At 36.0% G+C, this 23214-nt stretch overlaps 1 protein-coding gene across 3 annotated transcripts in view; it reads left to right on the forward strand.

Moving 5' to 3' along the window:
* The window catches only part of WAC (WW domain containing adaptor with coiled-coil), a 62830-nt gene that overhangs the window by 16851 nt on the left and 22765 nt on the right, over window positions 1-23214 (forward strand). For all 3 annotated transcript variants that reach the window (XM_032982649.2, XM_042802144.1, XM_042802145.1), the window contains exons 4-8: window positions 8730-8836; window positions 9594-9709; window positions 10181-10293; window positions 11789-12097; window positions 22394-22639. In XM_032982649.2, the coding sequence (XP_032838540.2) occupies window positions 8730-8836; window positions 9594-9709; window positions 10181-10293; window positions 11789-12097; window positions 22394-22639 (891 nt within the window). The remainder of the gene's footprint in view (window positions 1-8729; window positions 8837-9593; window positions 9710-10180; window positions 10294-11788; window positions 12098-22393; window positions 22640-23214) is intronic.

Consider the following 23214-nt stretch of genomic DNA (forward strand, 5'->3'; position numbering starts at 1 on the left):
ACGGAGGTGTATGTTGTTAAACATCAATGTTTCTTCCAATGTATTCGTTTTATGTGCTTTGGGAAGGAAGCTCCATGAATGAAAAGTAATAATTGTAACACCACCCCACCTCCAATTTTAAGGGATTTGTTTATCCAGTTTTAGTAACAGCTAAGCCTAGTTAGAATGTCTTAAGTTCTCTGGTTTTCTTTTTTTTGGGGGTTTTGAGAGAAAAACTTTGTATAGTTGGAATTATCTACTGACATTTAATGTGTATCAGTGGTTGCAGAAATAGAGATTCAGGGGATCAGACAGAAGGGAAATTTTTATTTACATGCACTGAGGATACTTACCTGCACACCTTTCTATTAAAGCAAACAGTTTCTCTGTCTTTGTGGTAACTGCTTATCAGGTGCTTACCTATAAGGTTAATTTCTACTTATTAGCCAGTTTAAAAACCTTAATATACTTTATTTGACATAACCTGAAATCCTGTTCACACCTTTCTTGCTGTATTTATGTAGTGGAGTTGTTATCTTTTGAGGAGGTACTAGACCAATCTGAGGCATGAACTGGTGGCAGTCTTCTCACTCTGAGTTGATCAGGACTGTGGCAGTATTGTTGCCTGAGGTAGGGTAGCGCATCACTGCAGTGCTGTTACATTTCCATTACCGAACTTGAATCTTTTGCTACTGTATTACATGTTCGTGGGAGTGTTGTTCATTTGGGTTTTGTGGTGTATTGCTGGGAGAGCTGGGAAATTCAGTCTATTGCCCATATGCTGTTTGTGGTAAGGATTCTGACTCAGTTTAACATTTCTTGTTTTGCGTGTCATAATTATTAAAAAGCCCCATTCTGTATGAAGCTCTTATTTGAGGACAGAAGAACCACTCTTGTGCACTCTAAGTTGTAAATGTTTTCTGGGCTACAGTCAGGAATGAAAACATACTTTGGCTTTATTCTCAACTAGCTCTAGTTTCTTTTTAGAGGAATGACCCACTTAATACAAATGTGATAAAATTAATAAGTGTTGCAAGATTAAAAAGATTCTAAAATTGACTGTCATCAGTGATGCTGTTGCAGGGATTTTTTTTTATTTAACACATTGAGATCTTCTGGGGTCATGAGCTAGAGAGTTAGGAATATGACTCAGTACTGCTGAAACTCATGGTACTTTTTCATATTTTCCGTGGGTAAAATTGCTTAAGCTGCTTTTTCAAGTTGATTGATCTCAAATAAAATAGGTACCTTAGAGATGTTAAGCAGTACTGCTAGCATTTTTTTTCTTAATGAGGTGACCTGAACCCAAAGGGAGGAAATAGCAAATGTAAATCTCATTTTGTTGTCCACCTATAGTTTTTATTTCCCATAAATTCTACTTGTAGATTTCAATTTGTTTAAACATATCTTATTTAGTAACCTTTGGGTCTTATCAGAAAGGTTTAGAAGCTGGTTGGAACTTACTTTAATTTAGGAGAAACAAGGAAATTCTTTCAAATGATATTGCTTACTGTTCTTCAGAAGTAAAGAATAAACATTTTTACAGGTGACAGTAAAATTATTTGTCCGATCTTTGCTTATTTTTGTTTCAATGGTTGAAATATCAAGAAAATTGCTAATATCCTATTTTTCTTTGATGAAGAAAATAGACAGGGATTTGTATAGAGTGCAGTGGAAGTGTATGTTTCATCCCTTAGTCTTTTTTGAAGGATATGACTTGGGACATTTGATCCTTCAGAAACTTAGTGGATTTGGTGGACCTTGTTCAGTAAACCTGATAATTTTTTAAGTTATGTATAAGTTAAAAAGTGATTTCTCTCTGCCACTAGGAGGTAGGCTGAGGGGTGGAAGAAAACCACCCCAAAAAATATTTAACTATTTGCTGTAGCTGTAACAAGGAAGAGCAAGCTAGAAGGGGATGGTTGGGCAAAAATAAGTTTATATCTGTCCTACCAGTGAGTACAACCCAAGTTGTTACATCCATGTACACTGAAGTTCAACCCTAGGAAAACAGTGTGCCTGTTAGCTGCTGGAGTAGTAAATCACTGAATTATTATGTGAGAACTTGGAAGTTTGAATTTAATTTGAGCCGTTTTAGTAGTGCCCTTTGCTTTCTTTTTTGATGGGCGATAACTGGTTTTCTTTCTAGAGCAGTTTGTAGTGTTTGCCTTGAAATTAAACTTCAGTTTCTCTAATAAATTGAGCTGATCTACTTAAAAATGAAAGTAGAAGACAGCAAAATAGCAAACTACTGTTACGGAATATGTAAGATGAAATTTGAAGCTAATCTTTTTAATTTTAGTAATCAGTAATGTCTTGGCATTCTTCGAGTATTTCATTAGTAAAACAAAATGAGTCCTTGATCTTCATTATTGTACGAATTCTGGCTTTTCCTTCTTGAGGTGTTCTTGCTACTGTTTTAGAAGAAAAATTCAATTATGAAGAAAACTGTATGTTTACAGTATCATTTTCATCCCTTATTGGTCATTTGTCCCACTTTATTTATGACTCTTGGTCTGTTTATACTAAAATTTTGGACTAATTTCCTTTAAATTTTACATGAATAGTAACTTGGAGAAGATGATGAAAACTTCTGTACATTAGGACAATTACCCTGTGAATCAAACATTACAAAGCAGCACAGACTTTGCTGTCCTGGATAGGTGATATGGTAGGAGAGGAGGGCAGGGAAGGAAATGAGTCTTTGTAAGCTTTTTGGCTCAATAGAGCTACTTGTTGACTGGTATAAAACGTTTATTTAGTGGGGGCATAATAAGTATGTAATTGGACAGTTGAGCAGTACAGTGATCAGGCTAGATTTTCTTTCTTTTGGCAGAGCACTGTGCATTCAACTTAGTATGTTACGAATTTCTGGAAAACGTTACTGCTCAGTTGGTGTATTCTCTGAGGCCATTGCTCTGATAGAAAAATTACAAGTTTTTATGCTTTTAGTTGCCTGTGGAAGGCAGCCATATTTTATTTCAATACAGCAGGCCACATAAAAATGCAGTGAAGAAAAATTGTGTTTTGTCTTATTACTTTTACATGTGGCAGATAAAAATGGCCATGATAGGCTGTTCAGTTACTGCTGAGACATTGGGTATTGTGTTCCTATTGTGTTATGTCTTTTCCTCCCATATGCAGAGCTTTAGGAAGTGTTCTGCACAAAGATTTGCACTGAAGTAACAAAGATGTCAGTTAAAATAAACTTTAGACAATTTAGGCTTATCCTAGCTAAGTTTCTATCATTTTCACTGTTTAAACAAGTCTTAATTAGTTATCCCTGTAAAATGCCACCACCATAAACTATCTTGCTGTTAAGTTTTCTCTGTTAACCAATAATTAGTTTCTTTCAGTTAGGCAGTATTTGTTCAATTGAGGAAGTTTGGGTTCTAATATTGTCTCTAGTTTAATGAATGTGATTGCATGTTAGCAAAGAAGTGGAACATGGAGTCATAGAACAGTATGTATGGAGTTGAAACAGGTGCAATGAACTTCCTAGCTCTCCTGCCGCCCAGTGTTTCTTTCCATATGGCTGGTTTCTGGGCACAGAGAAGACAACTCTCCTAGAGCCCTTCCCGAATCCCAGTTCCCTCTGGAGGGAGTGATGGGGTGGATTGCCTTTGAGTTCCAGTTACAGCACTCATTATTGCTGGGGGGCATTTTTGGTGTTTCCTGCCCAGCTGGTGAGCATTTGTAAACTTTCCTTTGTATTATCTGCACTGACGCTTTTTATTACGGACAGAAGGAGAGTTAGGATGTTAACAAGGTATTTGTCTGACTGAAAAGGAAACATAAATGCTCTATCGGTGTTGGACTGTATAAAGTTAACTGTTGCACAGTGCACCACTATACTATTGCAACTACTGTAATTTTACTGTTTGTTCGTGGCTAACATATCAGGTGTGAGTGTAGAGGTGTGTGAACTTGTTTACTGTCTAATTACTCAGTATATGTTTGTTTGAAGAGGATAAAAAATAGATACTTTTTTTTTTTTAAATGCTTGCTGATCTGGATTGTAGTTTATCTTTTGAAGATAACTCTGTGTCTCACTCTTCTGATTTGTGCATTTCAGTTGGAGACTTTGTTTATGATACTGTACAATACTATGAGCGAAAAAGAGATTTAGTTAGGCCAAGACACTTGGCTGACAGAGGGTGGTGTGGAATGCATGGTGATATATTTGACTCTTGTAATCAAATAGCATGAAAATTTGTTTTAGCTGGTTACAAATGGATGCTGCAGTTGCTAGTCTAGTATAGGTGTATAGGTTTTGGAAAGGAAAGAGTTTCAACTTGTTCTTGAAAGATGGCAAGGGAGAAGGGAGAGAAATCTGTTGCTTTATTAGAGCGGCTTGATCCTTAGCTAACTCAGACTTTCAGCTTTCCTTAATTTCACAGAGTTGAAGTGGTGAAGTTGAAGTGATTAATTAATGGAGACATTAATTAAATGTGCTAATTACCAGAGAAATTTGACTGTGTTGCAAAATGCAATATTCTTATTTCACCCTATGTAATATCTGTTTTCCAAGTCCAGCATAGTGTTGAACTTGTGTCGCAGTTCAGACTGTCTTGGATTCAGCAGTTTGGAAACTACTTACAAAATCATTAAAGTGAGTCTTGCTTGGCGTGGCAGAATCTCAAGTCTGTAGCAGGCATTAAGTCACAGCCTGGTTTTTGAATTGGTTCCCAGCACCATGCTTTTCGTGCTTTCTGCTGATTTTCATCCATTAGTGAGGAAAATGTGATTTTTCATTTGAAAGACTTGCAGATAACTATAATAATTTAACCTTGACTATGACTTGTCCTGTGACCTGTTCATCACTAGAGATAGAGTTGCTTACACAGTTGCACCACTATACAATTGTGTATAACTGTAGTGCTGATGCCCTTCTTGGCCATCTTCCAGTTAGGAATAGCTCTTTCAGATTTAACTGCTTGCAAAATAATGATTAAGCTGAGGAAAGTCACTGTGATGGTGCAGTAAACATTCCCATGGGGAGTTCTGTAACTGAATTGGAGGATCTGTAACACAGTATGAGTTTCCCTATGGTGCAGCAAAGATGCATATTTACAATTGCTGAATCTTAAGGTATGCTAATAAGCATTTTTAAAACAAGTCTTTTTGTCCGTCTTTCTTGAAGAAGGTGGGACTAGTAAGGAAGATTCATCTAACTGGAAGAGGGAGGGGTGAAAGATGCTGTAAGGGAATGTCTCAAGGGACAGTAGTGTGCTGTCTACCTTATCAAGCCTGTTTCTGGAATACGGTCTAATCTTAGCGATCCTGTTCTCATGATCTCCTTTGCCAGTCATGCAGCTGGGAGACACAGGAGCTGATTGCAGGTCACAGCCACCTTAAAATGGCTTGGGGTTAGGCTTTGCTAGTGGTGAAAGCTAGCACACAAGTAATGGGAAACCCCCTTATTTTTAGAGGTAGACCTCCACTTGTGCATTGCTCTCTGCATACCATTTTAACTTGGTGGGCTTTTAAAGATTTTGAGCAACTTTCCCTGACAGTCTAAGCTGGCAATGCTTGCTTGGTTGGGATGTCAGAATTCCTAGGTGACTGCTAAGCAGGTATGTACCGTTATATACTAAGGCAGCAAGGTTTTAGTATGTAGTTAATTTGGTGATATGCTTTTGGTGTTTACATATGATCTTTAAGCCCTTACCTTTTATGAAGTGCCTAAAACTCCTGTTTTCCAGAGCATCATCTGCTTTGGTCTTGGAAACTTCCCAACAGCAAACATCAGTTTGGCAGCCCTTTTGTATATTCATTCCCTTGAAGTTTAGGTACTGATCCAAATGCAAAATGGTATTATGCATAAAATAAAATGGAGGTATAGGGGTGAACCTGCACCAGTAATTACACTGTGTAATTGTCCTAGACACTATCATCTGTGTTGTTATGGCTGGCCCCTGTAAAAGCCCATGTAGCTTGTCACAGCAACCCGAGGCAACTGGTATTGCTGGAGCAGCCATGGTCAGTTTTTATGCTGCTCAGGCCAGCTCAGGTAGGGCAGGATCCCTGACTGATGGCAAGCCCGTGGGTTCCCAAGCCTGGGAGTTCTGCTATAGGAGACTGCAGCTTGGTGCGGGGAGGCCAGGGTGCCCCTTACAAAGCAACTGCTGCACAGTAGGCGCTTCTGCTATCGGGGCCAGCTGTAGGTGGGTGTGACTGCTGCAGCGTTCTGATACTCTCTCCGAGCTGGTTTGTGACTCAGTACTGGGGCTGGCAACCAGGGCAGCAGGGAACAGTGTGAAATGGTGGGGGGATGCCACTGAGCTGTTAGACCATGTGGGGGCTGAAAGTCTGCTCAGTGAGCTTGAGGGGTTTGTTTATGGGTTGGATAGAATTGGCATTAAAGGATTTTATTGCTTTAATACGTATGTCGTTGGCTCTTACTCATGTTTGGAGAATGTGTGTTAGATTGGATTCACCGTGGCAGTGTATTTAGACCACTACAGTATTTAAAAATCACCAACTACGTCTTGAATATGCTGATCAAAGTATGGTGTTACTGCATCCGCGGTAAGGGGTTGCTATAAATTAACTACATTGGTGTTTTCTGAAGTTTTGAAGTGACTAATATCAAACTGTTCAAACAAGCCATCTGGTAAATGTTCATCGTGGTTTTTTTCCTTTAAAAAGGGAGATGATTTTACCTTACAGTAGAAATGAACTAATATGTCTGCGTTAAGTGGCCTACAGAAACACATGAAGAAATTTTAATTATTTTTATCTCAGTAGAGTTTGGGAAGAGTATAGTAAATAAAAACAGACTATTACACACACTATTAACAGAATTATTAATATGAAAATATTAAACAGCTATCACTTCATACTCAGTGTCTTTAAAAAAATATTTTAGATTGTTGATGTGACTGAGGAGTAGTCTTGTAATTATAATATACTACTTGCATACATTTAGAGTAATTAAGTATTTTATAAATGTATATAAAACATGTAAATCACATCATTCACTAGAAACTCAATTTTTTGTTGTTGTTTATGTGCATCACAAGCATGTGACATGAATATTGCTTTGACAAGCTTAAGTTACCTCCATAAGTCATTCCCCTGGCTCTGAGCATGGAAGATACTTTTGGTTTAGGGCTAATCGTCTTGCTTTTGGAAGGCTGTATTTGAGGATAAGACTTTTTCTCTTTTTTTTTTTTTTTTTTTAATTTACCTCCAGATTTTTAAAGAATGACATACGATTTTAGCCAAAAAAGTGTAGGAAAATATTCAGAGCTAGTGATGGCTCAGGCTGCAGTAACTCATGCGTGTGCAATCAGACTTTAACCTTTGAAGGGTGCTAAACAGATTAGTGATGGGGTAGCTCTTTGCTTTTTTGATGGACTGTTTTTCTAACCTGCAGGGGTAGAGGCAGGGAGGAAGAAGTTTGAAATAGTAATTTTGTGAATGCTTGTATAGTCAGAAGGCTCAGAAGATAGAATTTGTACTATAATCTCTCCCATTCTGCACCATGATGTATCATTTAGTCATCTTCTGTGTATGTGGCTCTCAGAAGACTTAAAAATATTTGTTTTCATAGCTCCATTCACTCCCACCTATCAGTCCGCTATCAGTGGACTGTTCTTTATTGTAGTTGTCCATAGGATAAAGTCTTTGCCATTTGCAAAGCACTTTGACTTCATGTTTAGATCACTATATAGTATGTGCAGCTCGTGGTACCTAATGTAGTATCCCTGGATATGTAGAAACTTCTCAACAAAGGAAAGATAAAGGCAGGGAGAGTGTTGTATTTGGAATATCTGGGGTTTTCCCTGGAATGCATAAGAAAATTATTTTTCTTAGTTTGGTGTGATTTATGTGAACATTTAAAACTTAGGAAATCATATAAGGAAGAATGGAAGAGTGTTTACTTGCTTAGAAATTTTCGAGGAATGGGAGGCCTTAAGAGCAGGAAATTTAAAATATTGCAAAGGGTTTAATGGATGGCCTTGTTTTATTGTAATTAGAACTGTACAGGTATAACTGGTGCCTTCATCTTAGGCACAAATGCAGATGTAAAAGATGTTGAGAACTATCTGCCTTCTCATTTCCCAGCTCTTCTTTTGTGTTCAAGTGTTTTCATGTGGAGCAAGACGACCAGGTTACCTTGAGAAGTAGTTGTTAGGGAAGCCAGAAGCAGGTGGTGGTTTAGGAAATGCTGCTTTTGGTATTCTAGATTTCTATAACTATATTGCAGAGACTGAGGTGCAGAAAAATTAATTTAATCTATATGCATAAACAGAAATAATTACCTGGAGCCAGTTACAAGTAGTTTCAAAAGGGTTAAGAAAACAGCATTACTCCAGTGAATTTAAAACCTGATTTTGTGTATCTAATGTGTGGGGTGTTGATTAAGCCCATTTAAACTTTCTGAATGTTGAGAAGAAAATGTCTCTTAATTTCTGAATTGACATGTTAGGACTCCTCTAATCATCAAAAAATATAAAGGCTACTTGTTTGTTTGTAGTGGAATGAAGTTGGAGAGTAAGACTAGTGAAGGAACATACTGCATTACTGTAACTAGAAAGGTAAAGCAAACTTTATGCTGTGTGAAAAAGAAATATGCATATAGTCTCCTGAAATACTTCTACACCTGAACTATGGTATATGACCCAGGCCACAGATGACTTGTCTTCTCCCCTTCCCTCTATCTCCTTCCACCTCCTTAGAAAGTAGGTAGTTGTTTTCTTTGAAAACTTACATGGTAAACAGTCTGTCTGTTTTTTCTTCAGGGACCAGTTACTCTCCACAAGAAAATTCACATAACCACAGTGCTCTTCATAGTTCAAACTCACATTCTTCTAATCCCAGCAATAATCCAAGCAAAACTTCTGATGCAGTGAGTATTTGTGATTGGGATTCATCCCTATGTCATCCCATTCATATGCACTGTATTTTCATCATTTTATCTAAAACAGATGGCACCTGCTTCATTGAGTTTTCCAGCATCAGTCTTTATTTTATAAACACTCTGTAAACTCAAGATGTAGTGGTTGCAAAACTATTGTAATTGTTAATCATTAGAGTTTTGAGGTACCTATCTTGAATTTTAAAACACTAGATTATTTAAATGAAGTAGATACAGGGAGAAGTATTTTCCATTAACTTTGTTGGTAAATCTAGAGAAGACAGTATGATTTTCTTATTTAAGATGCATTACACATTGTGAATTTTAGAAACTTTATTCAAGTTTTAGTAGTTAGGATGGTGTTTGTTAAAAATTGCACTGAAAACAGAATAGATAGATTTGCGACGTACAGAAAAAATATGAAAAGATAGTAATTTTTGAGGCAGTATTAAGGTGCAGAAAGCTAATGTTATCAATATTGATAATACTGTATCCCACTATACATACCATTAGATTTTGCTTCAGGGTTGATGGGAATAAAACAACTATTGCAGAATGCAACAGGAACATAGTGACCACATCTTTAAACTATCAAAATGAAACAGGCATTTAGAGATCGTGCAAATGGAAAGCAGTGCTATGGGTGCATATAAGGACACCATGTAGTTTTAAAAATGGTGGAAACTTTTAAATTTGTGTCTTAAAACTCTCAAGTAAACTTTTGTCCAACACTGTTTGTATTTTAAAGGCTTATGATTCTGCGGATGATTGGTCTGAACACATCAGCTCTTCAGGCAAAAAATACTACTACAACTGCCGAACAGAAGTTTCACAATGGGAAAAACCAAAAGAATGGCTGGAAAGGTATATATATGTGTGTGTGCTTTTCATTGTATAAAGAACAAATATTCTTAAACTCATTTAAGAGCAGGTGATCTTATCTAATAGATTACTGCTATAAAAGATTGTGGTCCAAGTCTCCTGTGTTCCTATCCTTAGCATGACCTCTGACACGTATTTTATCCCTTGATGATCCAGAGCAGGAAGTATGGTTGGTTTGGATTTTTTTTGTTTTGGTTTGGTTTGGGTTTTTTTGTTTTTGGGGTGTTTGTTTTTGTTTTTTTTCCCAGTGTTAATGAGTGAACTGGTATGTTGGGGACTTTGACAAGCACTGGTATAAGGAAACAGTGGCTAGAGTTTGCCTACTCCATCTGTAGCAGGAAATCAGGAAGCTCTTAGGATAGTTCAATTCATCTCATGTAACTTCACCTGTAGAAAGTGGTATATTATTAGATGATGTAAGTTCTTACTTAACTTGTGTTTTCTTTTCTTCAGAGAACAGAGACAAAAAGAAGCAAGCAAAATGTCAGTTAACAGTTTTCCAAAAGATAGGGATTACAGAAGAGAGGTGATGCAGGCGACAGCTGCCAGTGGGTTTGCCAGTGGAAGTATGTGTTTTTTTACAGTAATACATTCTTGCCTTGTTTGCATTGCTGTTTTATTTTCCAAACTTTACAAAAAAAAAAAAAACAAAACTCTTTGCTTAGCTGTTTTTTCTCACCTTTTTATATAAAAAGGCCAAAGTGGATAGCACAGACAGCTCTCCCAAATGTTGTTTCTTAAAATAACTTTGAGCCTTTGCTAGCACAAGGCTTGCTTAATGCTTTTCATGGTGGTACTCCTTTTTGCAGCTTTTACTGCCTAATTTAATTATCTTTATAGGTAGTTATTGAAAAAAACTTGCACAGTTTAAGGCATATTGGACTGTTGTGATCATTGAGACCTGTCAGTGTCATAGTCTAAGTTTAAAAACAAAGATATAAAAGTCTATTCTGAAACCTTGCTTTCACATCAGAAAAGAGTAAGCTAATTTAATGAATTATTTTATCGGGGGTTTCAGAGACTTGCGTATATTATTGAAAGCATATTTTTACCATGCCAATACTCTTAGCAGAGTCCTTCCTGGACTATGAATTTCTGTTACTTGGAATTTTTTTTCCTGATACCTGGCTTTAATCTTTGTCATTTTTTTCTGGGAAGCGGTTGTACTGTGAGATTCCTTCTGTATGCTGATGTAGTTTGGGTGAATTTGTGGCATAGTTCTCAGAGGGGTTTATAAGTAGAAGCCAAATTACTAATTTTTTTGTTTGTTTGTTTGTCATCCATCCTGTCCCTTCCTTTGTATGGGACTTGATAAGGCAAAGATGTACATAAAGGACTGTTTTTCTGTGTATGTTGAAGCATACTGCATATGCTAAACCATACTGTATAGTACAAAAAGATAGCAGAAATGCATATTGCAGTAAGTGTTTTGTGACAGGTGAAAGTTTAGGAATCAAGAAAAAGGATTACTCTGTATTTGCTTGGTATGTTCCCTCTGTAGCATATTTTAAAGTCTATGACAAATGCAGATTAGTCACTCATTTAATATATAGTTTTCTTTAATTAATTCAATTGAATGTAAATTCTTTGTAGTAGTACTGAAGTGACTTGAAGTGAAATTCTTTGAAGGCTAGAATTTGAAACTATTAAATTATACTCAATGCTCAAGATTTTCAATGAACAAAAGAAAAATGACACGAATTATCCCTTTACGCTAAATATAAGATGAAAATAATAGATTTTGATTTAGATTTTTTTTTAGGAGACTTCAAAAGTTAACTTGACTGTAACACTTGTTATAAAGCAGCCTTTCATCAAAACACAGTGCTTAACTGGAACTCTAAATCAAGCAAAGGTCAGAGAAAATGCATTTTGTCAGTGAGTAAAATTAAATTTTGCCTTTTTTGATGCTGATTTACTTGAGGCTTTTTTTTAATTATAAGTTCAATCAACTCTAGTTGGTGTGCAGCTGTATTAATCAAAGTCACTGCAATCTTAGACAAGTTTCTAATTTAATCTTTTTTTCTTATTGCAACGTTACTTGGGGAATCCTGAAAAAAGTGGAAGACAAGCATTCCAGTGACGCCAGTAGTATGCTCCCACAGAATATTTTATCTCAAACAAGCAGGCACAATGACAGAGACTACAGACTGCCAAGAGCAGAGACTCACAGTAGTTCTACTCCAGTACAGCATCCCATCAAACCAGTGGTTCATCCAACTGCTACCCCAAGCACTGTTCCTCCTAGTCCATTTTCTCTACAATCTGATCACCAGCCAAAGAAATCCTTTGATGCTAATGGAGCATCTACTTTATCAAAACTGCCTACATCCACATCTTCCATCCCTGCACAGAAAACAGAGAGAAAAGGTATGTCTAATGAAATTCCTTCCAGTATTTAAGATGATGCATTGCAGTTGCGCTGCTTGTACAAAATATGTTAGTTCTAGGATTTACAGATATTTTTCCTGTTGATTTTGTGTGCTTAGAATTCAATTACTGTTTTGATGTGTTAATTTCCCCTTAAACCACTTCTGCTGTATCTTGCACAACTTCAAATTGATGCTGCAATATTTGCTGTTTACTGGCTTATTCTGAAAATTATAATTTCAAATGATAATTTGAAAGGCGTATTTCAGTAGGACATATTTTAATTTTTGTCTGCCCTCATGTTGTTTTGGATCTTTGCCATTATTTGAATTCTTAACACAGATGTACCTACACCATTTGAAAGTCATTTTGGACCATTATATTCTTTGAACTGCTGTTACTGTTTGGAGTGCCAGTGTCAAACTTTTCGATAAACACAAGTGCAATTTTTACAGAAAGCAACACAGTTTTTCTACATGTCTGTAACAGCTATTCTTCTGTTTTGATCTGTGTTTTGTGATATACTGGATCTTCAGTTCTAAAGCTGCTGAAAGTTTGTATTTCTGTATAATATGTACCAGAAATGTTTAGAGTCATCAAGTGAAGATCAGGACTTCACTGTGAGTTGTTTGTGACCTTTCAGATGTCTGTATTTTAATTGGATTTACTTCATTATTGGTGAAGTAGTGCTTAAAGATTGTGAGAATGGAGATGTTTGTTATTAGTGATAGTGTGGTACTTTCATAGAATCATTTAGGTTGGAAAGGACCTTTAAGATGGATTCCAACCGTTAACCTAACACTGCCAAGTCCACCACTAAACTGTGTCCCTAAGCACCATGTCTACACATCTTTTAAATACCTCCAGGGACGGTGACTCAACCACTTCCCTGGGCAGCCTGTTACAATGCTTGGCAACACTTCTGGTGAAGAATTTTTTCCTAATATTCAATCTAAACCTCCCCTGGTACAGCTTGAGGCCATTTCCTCTTGTATTGTCGCTTGCTACTTGGGAGAGAGGTCGACACCCACGTTGCTACAACCTCCTTTCAGGTAGTTGTAGAGAGTGATAAGGTCTCCCCTGAGTCTCCTTTTCTTCAGGTTAAACAACCCCAGTTCCTTTAACTGCTTCTCGTAAGACTTGTGCTCTAGACCCTTCTTAGAGAGTAACGTCATATAAGAAGGTTCTATTTTGGGGGCTTTGGGAGGGGAAAAAGCAATTTTTGATAAATGTCTGTTCTTAATTTTAAATGTTACTTGGTTAGTATGACACTGAATTCTTTTTCTGAAAGATACCTTGTTGCCCTGTTGATATGTGCAAGTCTGTCTAGTTACAGAAGAACAGTGCAGTGCTAAAAGGAAGACAAAAAAAGACTCAGGTCTGACATTGGCCTTGTACTCTGCATTTGCTTTCATGCCTTCCAGTTTTCTTTGTTAAAGAATTCCAGCTTTTACACAGAGATAAGTGCACTTGACTGTCCAGAATATCCAAACAATACCATGCATTGGCAAATTCTGCACTGTAAGAAAACTGTGCATATAAAGAAATTTTGTATGTTTTTCTTGATTTTGTGCAATTTTTACATGACCTAGGACATGAATGTTGACTGTAAACTACAGAGGAACAGAAGATTTTCAGCAAGCCTTTTTCTACTTAACACAGTAAAGCAAGAAGTAACGTGTACTAGTTTATGCATGGCTCTTGTACTGAATACCATAGTTACCTGCTTCAGTTCAGCCTCTGTGTTTTGATTGCAGATTGATGTACTTGTAAACAGTGTAAAACATCCATGTCAGGTGTTCTTGCATTCAGCGTGTCATCTCTATTTTCATTACTACTTTAAAGTATGCTTAAAGAAAACCCTTATTATTACTTAGTTCTGGAATGTACTTGATTTCTGTTTGGTGTGTGAACAGAATTCAAACTGGATATAATCTTTCCCTACTTTATTGCACACCTTTATTAGTTGCTTTCACTTAAATCGAGCAACTGAATCTTACTGCAGTTGAATGGATTTCCCATTGTGAAAACTGCTACAAATGTCAGGGAGTTCCTAGTATTTTTTGCATATGACATTCATTTGAGAACATACAGTTGGGTATGAATAGTGAAAATGATCTCACAGGGCTGTCTTGACACAATAAATCTTACTTTAGAATCTGTATTACCATGGATGGTTCCAGATTAAATTATCACTTCATTTCTGTATTTCATTGTAGGTTTATTTAAGTTTATATGGGTTAAACGGATATATTCTCTGTAATACTCTTTCCTCATTGATGTCAGTGTTTTATGGCACTTCATGGTGAGCAAACATAATACTTTCTGAGTCTTAGGGTGAATTACAGGAAGTTAGTAATTGAAGAATTTGAATAGATGAATGTTAAACTTGAAATACTTGTTCCAGAAAATGTGAGTTTTCACGTGTTGCTTGAATACTTCTCTTCTTACAAAACAAGAAAAATTCAGTGCAGTTTATATTATAAGAGATCATTCAAAGAGTACATTCAGTAGTCTTGCCTTTGTCTTTTTTTTGTGAATGTTGGACTTTTATTTGTTTTGGGGTTTTTTGTTGGCTTTTTTTATTAATAAGAAATTTGATCTATATAATTTTCTGTAGCATTTTATGTATTTCAGTGTAAAAGGGAGGAAGCAGTGCTGTACATTGGGATATTTTTTGATAGTTTGCTTCTGTCATTCATTTTCCCAGAGGTGACTGTGAACCTGTAGTACTATAGGTATTCAGTGTTAAAAAGTATTTGTAGATGTTATACAAAATGAAAGAGAAAAATGTCTTGAGACACTTAATTCAAGCAATCTTCTAAAAGCATCTTTGTAAAAGTGGAAAGTAGTTTGAGGGGTTTACTTTTTAAACTAGTGAAGCAAACAGCCTGTGATCTTTTTCTGTTCACTAGCTCTGCAATCCCTCTCTAAAAAGAGGTAAAGCTGTATTTTTTGCTTATAAAAATAGCTTGGTCCAAATGACTGAATAGTATGTGCAGTAGTCCTTGCCTAAATGAATTCTTGCTTTTTGTCAATGTGTTGCTGGGAGCCTTATGCCAGCATGTATGTACCACTGTTTTAATAGTTCTGTACTTAGTGTGTATTTTTTAATGCAGTAATAGTTGTGAAAAACAAAACAAGAAACAACCACAAAAACCAACAACAACACCTTTTTCAGCTCAATCTCTTTTACTGCAGGGGTATGTTGTAGTCCCACAAGGAGATTGAATAAAATCCCTGGCTGAACTATAGCTCAGCTGTTAGCAGTAGTCCTCTGCCCTCAATGGCTGGCAGTAGTGGAGAGTTCCTGGGGAACTATTTGACCTCTACCCTTTGGTTTGAATGTTCCAGTCAGAATCTGCTGCTTCTGTTTGTGCTCACTGTGAGTGCTTTATGCAGGTAAAGTGTGGGGTTGCTTTTCCTACTTCTTGGCTGCTTTATCTGTAGGGCACATCACATTTTCCTATTTCTAATTCAGTTACTGAATGAAATGTTGTATTGTCCATATCTTAACAGTGTGTCTGTCTGTAGGATACTTCTCACACCTTTCCTCTGAGTCCCATCAGGCAGCACTTTTGTTTCTTGTACAGCAATACTCTAAAATTTTTCTGACAAAACTCAGCAAGCAGGCCAGTGCAGTGCTGGGTGGGATGTGACCCTGATGCTGACAGGTTAAGCTGAGCTTCTTCCTCATCCTTTTCTCACCCTATGGTTTTCTTAGTCATAACACTTGCTAGTCTTTAGTAGTCGGTTACTAACATTGCTGCTGGTATTGTTGCATCTTCTTTGGCTGAGTTTTGCCATTTTAAGTATATTGCTCAATTCATACAGTGGTTAGAAAAAATTACAGTAGTAAGGCTGTTAGAGGTTTCTTTCAATACTTGTTTGCTGTTAATTTATTTTGGTAGCAGAGGTAAAATACAAAAAAATCAGTTTTAAGTCTGGAGTAATCCAAATGAGAAAAATACGGAATTTTTTGTATTTTTAGATAATTTGAGCAAGTTTGAGAGCCCAGTTACTGCTGTTGCCATAGTTTTAATTTGGCCAAATGTGTTTAGAAATTCATTGCTTTTAAATATTTTTACATTTTGGTGTGGCTTAAGTTCCTTAGTAGATCAGAACAGAGCTATGTAAAAAAGGTAAATGTGACTTGCTGCTCAGAGAACTTACTTGGTGGAGTATACACTTAATGTACTCCAGGACAGATGAATGTGTTACAATTCTTAATTATCAGCAGTAAATCAGGCTGTTCTGTTAGCTGTTCTAGGTGGTAGTTGTTTAATCAGTACAGCAATGGTGAGGTTTATGGGGCGATAAGGCATTGAATTTCTGAAAAATTTGTAATGTAGTTTTCCTCCCAGAGAGAGCACACTCTGAGAGCACACGTGCATGACTGTTTCTAGCACAGCAAAGATACAGCTCAAGCTCACAATAGTGATTGGGTAATACTGCAGTGTTGAATCTGAAGGACTTTGAATGCATTGGTTTTGTTTTAAATGGCATTAAAAAATGACATTAGTAGTAAAACCTATAGGAACACTCAGAGGATCACATTGATAATTTGGGAATTATCCAGTCAACAGTGGTGAGTAATTTCCATGTCATTAAAAATATCTTTGCTGAAAGAAATTGGCTGTCCATATATATAGCAGAGTAAGAACAATCTCTATATAGCAGTATTTTAAAGCTACCCATTTAGGGAGTACTAGTATGTTAGTTGTCAGAAGGAGGACTGTGGAGGAAGTTACTGGACAAAAAATGCATTTCCTCTTTTTGTTTCTTTTTTCCTCACTAGCTTTTGCCCCACTAACATGCCTGAGTAACTTGGCACACAGTGGGTGAGAAGGGAGTGAGCAAGTACTAGGAACAGGTACTTAAAGGACTCCAGCAGGTAGAACAGGATTACTGAGGTACAACAGAGATGTGGGAGTGTTGGTGTCAAGAGCACTTAATTGAAATGGAGTAGCTGAACAGTCAAAAGACTGTTTTTCATCCCGCTGCATTAAACCTAGTCTGAATGACTTTAACTGTAACATACTAGGCTGAGAATTGGCTTTCAGAATGAGATTCACTAGTGGATCAGCTTTTTGCTTAGGAGCAATGGTTCTTGTCATGAGGGGCAAAGACGGTAACAGCAAGATTCAGCATCATTTTAATATACTACTTCAAACTCTGAGAAGCAGTGTTTGCCACCTTCTTGCATCCAGGTTGTAATTGAGGAACATTGTGGCACAACTGCTGAAAATGATCTCTAGTATTTTTTCTGAAAGGATTACTTGGCCTTGTTATTAAAAGAGCCACACTGCTTGGAAATACGCAGTGTCATGTTTCCATTCTGACTTGACATGATGTTTCTGGGGCAACAGCCTCCAGTTTCCTTCAATTCAGGTACCTCTTAGTGAAAGCTGCAACAAAGACTTACCTTTGTCATATAGGTTCTTGTCATAGCGAATAGTGCCTGATAACTGACTTCTCTCCTTTTTGTCCAAAAGATGTGATCAGGTCACAGGCTAGCAGAGTAGGTTATGAATAGAAGCTCTTCCCTAATCATTGTGGTCTTCAAAATATATTTTCATTATAAAAAGGTTTTCTCCTGCTCCATTTTAATGTAAAACCACTTAATAGCTCTTCACATTAAGTTAATCTCCACATCTAGTTGTTTGTTTGCCATCTGATTATTTTTTCCTCCTTTTTTTTTCTGATGGCTTCATTTCTTGCTCATTTTTTTTCCCCATATGATTAAAGTTGGTGGTCCAGAAACTTGTTTAGTTCTATAATGTAGTTCTATATTGTAGTGCTATATATAGTCTGCATCTAATTAGCTTATTCACATGACTGTCAGAAAGCATACTGTATTTTCATATTGTCATGACAAAGTGAATGGGGTTTTTTTAAGTTTTCATAAACACTCCAGAAGTTGAAACTTTAATATGCTTAGCTTATAATGTAAAAAATTTGTATAAAGTTATGTTTTTAAAATCACAAAAAAATCTTTAAGAAATAATATTGTTATTCAGAGAAAGAGCTAAAACTTAACACTCTACTTCACAAAGTTTTCAGCAATTCTCAGAAGGTCTCAGTGAGCTGTGGTCTGCTTTTGGTTTTAAATTATTTATCTATTTAAAAATTTTCCCTTGGAACTTTCATGATAATAGCTGAAATTCTATGTGAAGTTGAAGAGTCATTATAAGACACAGACCAAATTGGCATTTTCTATTTGTAATATTTTGGTTGAGAGTTCAAAATTAATCTGGTTGATGTATTAATGGTTTAAATTAGGTTTATGAATGACTGCCTTGTAATCAAAAGCCTTTTTTTTCAATGATACTGTAGTTAGTTTGTTAATGAACGTGAACTTTTGTTGGCACAGGTGTATAGACTGGTGTGTCAGAGTTTTAAAACTAAAGGACTTAGTTTTGTAAAGATACCTAGCTTTTCTCGGTATGCTGTGTTCATTTTGACTGTGTGTCATGATAGTTGAGGCTTCAAACTCATTTAAGAATTACAGGACTGTATAATTCTAAGCATTTTTTTTAAATTCTAGTAAATATTTTAGAAACTAGGAAATGGTGTTTAAATGTAGAAAAGTAAACAACTGTGTGGCAAAATACACAATGAAACAGTCTCTGAAAGCAGATCAGAAGAGGGGAATTAGGGAGGAAAAAGAGGGAGTGAGAAGCTTCTGCTTCTGTTTGTGGAAAAAGCAGGGGAAATGCACACACCCCAATGAGTGATACCTGAGGATTTTTGTGAAACAAACTTTTCATATTGAGAAGTTTTGACTAGTTGTGTTAACTTTAAAGATGAAACTTGCAAGTTCCGTATAGTATCATAAATTAAACCAGCTTTAAAACTTTGTAATTATATTATATATGATATAAACATATTATAATTAGATGTGTAAATATTTAGAAGTTTTATTTTATTGACAGTATTTTTTTGATTTATTTCTGTGAAATCAAGTGTCCGGTCTGGAAGCCATGGAATAAGATAGGTTGGTTTAAACTAGGATAATGAAAGGTGTGATTATACAGAACTAATCTGTAGTCTGTGGTTTTTAGCACGTTTATTTTCATCACAAAGCAGTTTCCCTTTGTAGAGAAGAAAATAGCCATTCAGGCTACTTAATACAAAGAAAGAATACTTGTATTTCCACAAATATTTTTTTACAACTTTCTTTGGCAGAAACAGGTTGATACCCTTTATTTCACCATGAATAACTTACATTACTTAATTTGTGAAGTGCACTGATGTTCTGAGCATTCATTATACTCTGCTTCATCTGTGATGTTCAATAACACAGAATTAAAATATGATGTACATGTAGATAGTGATGATCATAGAGATGTATTCTTTCGTAACATTTGAACTGTTGGTTTAGTAATGTTAACCGTCTCAAAAGATCAGAATGTTAGCATCAGACACACCATCCTTTTTTCACATCACTTTCTCTAGGTGTATAATCTGGGTGATTGTACAGAAAGTATCTTTCACAGGTGTATTTTAACATGTACTTAAATTGCCTGAAATAATACAGCTACAGAATAGTGTCTCCATATTATCTGAAAGAATGAACTGTGTTGTTTTGATGTAATTCAGTTTGCATTTTTATAGCAGAGAAGCTCACCCAAACTAAAGTACTTTTACAGACTTTTTGGAATTCGGTAGTTTTGTATGACACATTTTGAGTCCTTTTATTCGAGAAGTGAGTAAATACCCACAATTGGTGTTCAGGTTTGCCTTCACTGCATCGTTAGCTTGAGTCAGTTTATTCTGTGTTCAAAACTGCAGAATGGGTGAAAAATACTTCCAGCTGTTTGGCATGGTGCTGTGATTAGAAGCTCAGGTATTGTTTATGTGAATTAATAATATAGTAGTGAGTTGCTTCTTTTGCTTAAAGTAATTCAACTGTGAAAACAAGCCGACCTATGTTAGATATGTTTTGAAATTAGTACTGGTAAGTGCTTAGTTTTTTTTTTCTGTTTTTGTTAGTTTTTAAATTAGGATGTTTTGGTTTTGTTTTTTGTTTGGGGTTTGGTGTTGGGTTTTTTTATAAGGTCCTCAAAACTGTAGGGTAAGAGATTTGCACATACAAGTACTGACATGCCCCATTGTGCCTAATTGCCTTGCTTTTGTCTGCCAGTGTATCTTGTCCTTATGAGGACTATGACAGATCCAAGTTCAAGTTTAAACTTTATATGTTTTTGTTTAATAGGTTAAGATTCTTGTTTGCTTTGTATGTCTTGACTTACGGTTGTCTTATGTTTACTTTGAACACCATAACATAAGATTTTTGTATGCAATACTTCTATAACAAAGATGTTTACTAATGACTTGCTGTTTTAAGGGGGCTAATACCTAATCAGCTGTCCTAGTCTCATGTTACTGAATACCCTTTAAAAGCCTTGTATCTCCTTTTTATGTATTCAATCTTTGTAACTCTTTTTGTCACTTTGTAAGTTGTTCTTGTGAAAGCTTCTGGCCAAATGACCAGGTTCCTTTACGGATATATTGAAAGCCAACGCCTTGTCCTAAGGAGCTTGTAATTAGATCAGGCCGCCTCTTAGAAGTTTGCCTGAAACATCAAAATATGTCTGTGTGCCCTGGCTGTTGCATCCTTGCAAACTGTCAAATTTAGATTCTTCAGCATTATTGTTCTGGTTTAGATTTCTCAGCTGCTTGACTGGAAAAGTTTTGGGGTTTTTTGTTTTTGTTTTTTTTTTTTTTTTTTGAGTATTTGTGACCTGTTACGAACTATTTCTACTGTAACTGCATGGAAGCAGAAGTCCCCTTTCTTTTCACTGATATTTCTGATCTCATTTGATTTACGTATTGTTACTCCATTAATTTTTTTTTTTTTTTTAAGATTCTGTTCCAAATTAGCCGCAGAAGTTGCAATTAAGTCTGTCAGAAACCAAAAGCTTTTAGAAATTTTGTGATGTTTTATTCTTAGATGGCAAAGCAAAACAAGATGTTTAATTTTTCTTCTTTACTAAAAGTCAGCCTCATCTTACCTTGACCATCCCTCCAAAGAAAACAAACACACCTTTAGAGTAAAAGAGTTTCCCAGCCAGTTATTTTAGCTTTCATTTGAATTTTTTGCTTGAAATGTAGAGTATCCAGGTTGACATACTCTCAACCAGTTGAGGTGGGTTTAAAATCCAAGTCTTCAGTATTATGGGTAAGCATCCTGGGTGAGATCTTGGGTCCATATCCATCTTTCCACTCTTCATTCAGGCTGTTTGGTGCTGTAGAGGCATTAGTCTTGACTGAATTTGGGAGCAGGGATCTCTGATAGATTTAATGGGGATGAGAGAAGGGGAAGCTAAAAAGTAAAATACAGAGGTCCGGTTTCTTAAAGGAAAGATATTTCAGGTGACTGATAGTACACCTATAGTAAGTGGAAATGCTTTCAGTGTAGGAATTTCTCACAGTACTGGAATGGAGGAGAAACCTCCATGTTAACTGGAAGTCAGATTTAAAATTAATTAACTCACATTAATTAGAACTAATTGCTATACAGTATAATTGAATTTAAGTACCAAGCATTTCTGTGGATAATAAGTGTTGATATTTGCTGATATGAGATTAATAAAATAAAGGATATAGGTCTTGATGCTTCAGGAGAAGCTGGCAAATTTGAAATTAATTATGGACAGATACATTTTTAGACATTTTTCCACTCTGCTGTGGGGATGTTAACAGCTCTTGTTTTACATTTCTAGTACAGCTCATTATCCTGTCTGTGAATCCTGAGCAAAGTAGCTGCATTGTATATGGTAGACTTGGTTTTCATTTTGTAGCTTCTTGTAGTCTGGTCTATGAATAAATGAAGCATGGCTTATACCCTCCCCTCAAATTTGACCGATTAGCCTGTCTGTAAAGTCTATGGACTATAAGGTTTTTGTTCACAAGATGTTTTCCAGAGAAAGATTGGAATCATGAGTAAAAACATAGAATATGAGTATATGCACAGTAAAAGAAAAAAATCGCTAAGAAGTTTTTGGACCACATTTGTCCTAAAAATCAGTGGAAAAAATGCCCATATGTAATACTGACAGCTTTCAGTCCAGTATCTTGAAATGCAAAAATTTTTGTGTGTGCGTGTTCCTAATAAATATTAGGCTCAATAGAGTAAATTACTCTAGATACCTTCAAATTTTGTTATATTCATGTTTTTTTCTTGTAACAATAGTTAAGCATTTGATCTGCTGCGGTTAATGTGAATATTGTACTAATGAGAAGTCAGGTTATATTGGAGAAAATGAAAATTACTGTATGTCTTCTGTTTAGAGTCTTCATCTGTGGACAAGTCTGTATCCCATTCTTGCACAACTCCTTCTACATCCTCTGCTTCTGGACTGAATCCAACTTCTGCGCCTGCTTCATCTGCTCCTACAGTTCCTGTCTCACCTGTCCCACAATCACCAATTCCACCGTTACTTCAGGACCCAAATCTCCTTCGACAGCTGCTGCCTGCTCTGCAAGCCACCTTGCAGCTTAATAATTCTAGCGTAGATATATCCAAAATCAATGAAGGTAAGGATTCTTTAGTTGCTGTAGTCTCTTATGTATGCACATTAGTATATTATTGGATACTAAGCTATAGTAAATGCAAGCCTTACTTTAAATAAAAAGTGAATAAATGATTCCCTGTATAAAGTGGGATTTTTTTTGTTTGGTGGTTTGTTTTGTTTTTTGTTGTTTTTTTTTTTTCCTGTTAAACATTTATAAATTAGCCAAGTAACATTAAGGTTGTTAAGCTAATAAATGCTGATGCATATGAGCAGTTGAGACTGGAGACTTAATTGCTGTATCAGCATTCTTCTGTTGCACAAAATTTAGTTAGAGCTTTTTGTTCTTTTATTTCATGCGATGTTCTTTGTTTTCTGTAGTTTGTGCTGCTATTCTAATAATACATGTTTGCAAGTACTGAAACTTCTAGGGGTTCTTAAATCTTGTTGCCTATCAACTTTTTGCTTTAGCAGAACATGTTAGCTTCATTGAATAAAGATAGCGTATCAGTAATTTTGCTAGCGAGTTAAATTTTGTGCATGTAATTGGTCTATCCCTTAGGTTTTTGTCACATTGGCCTAGTTTAGTTAGTTCTAAAC

The sequence above is a fragment of the Tyto alba genome, unplaced genomic scaffold (assembly GCF_018691265.1).
Source record: "Tyto alba isolate M040663 unplaced genomic scaffold, T.alba_DEE_v4.0 Super-Scaffold_38, whole genome shotgun sequence".
NCBI lineage: Eukaryota > Metazoa > Chordata > Aves > Strigiformes > Tytonidae > Tyto > Tyto alba.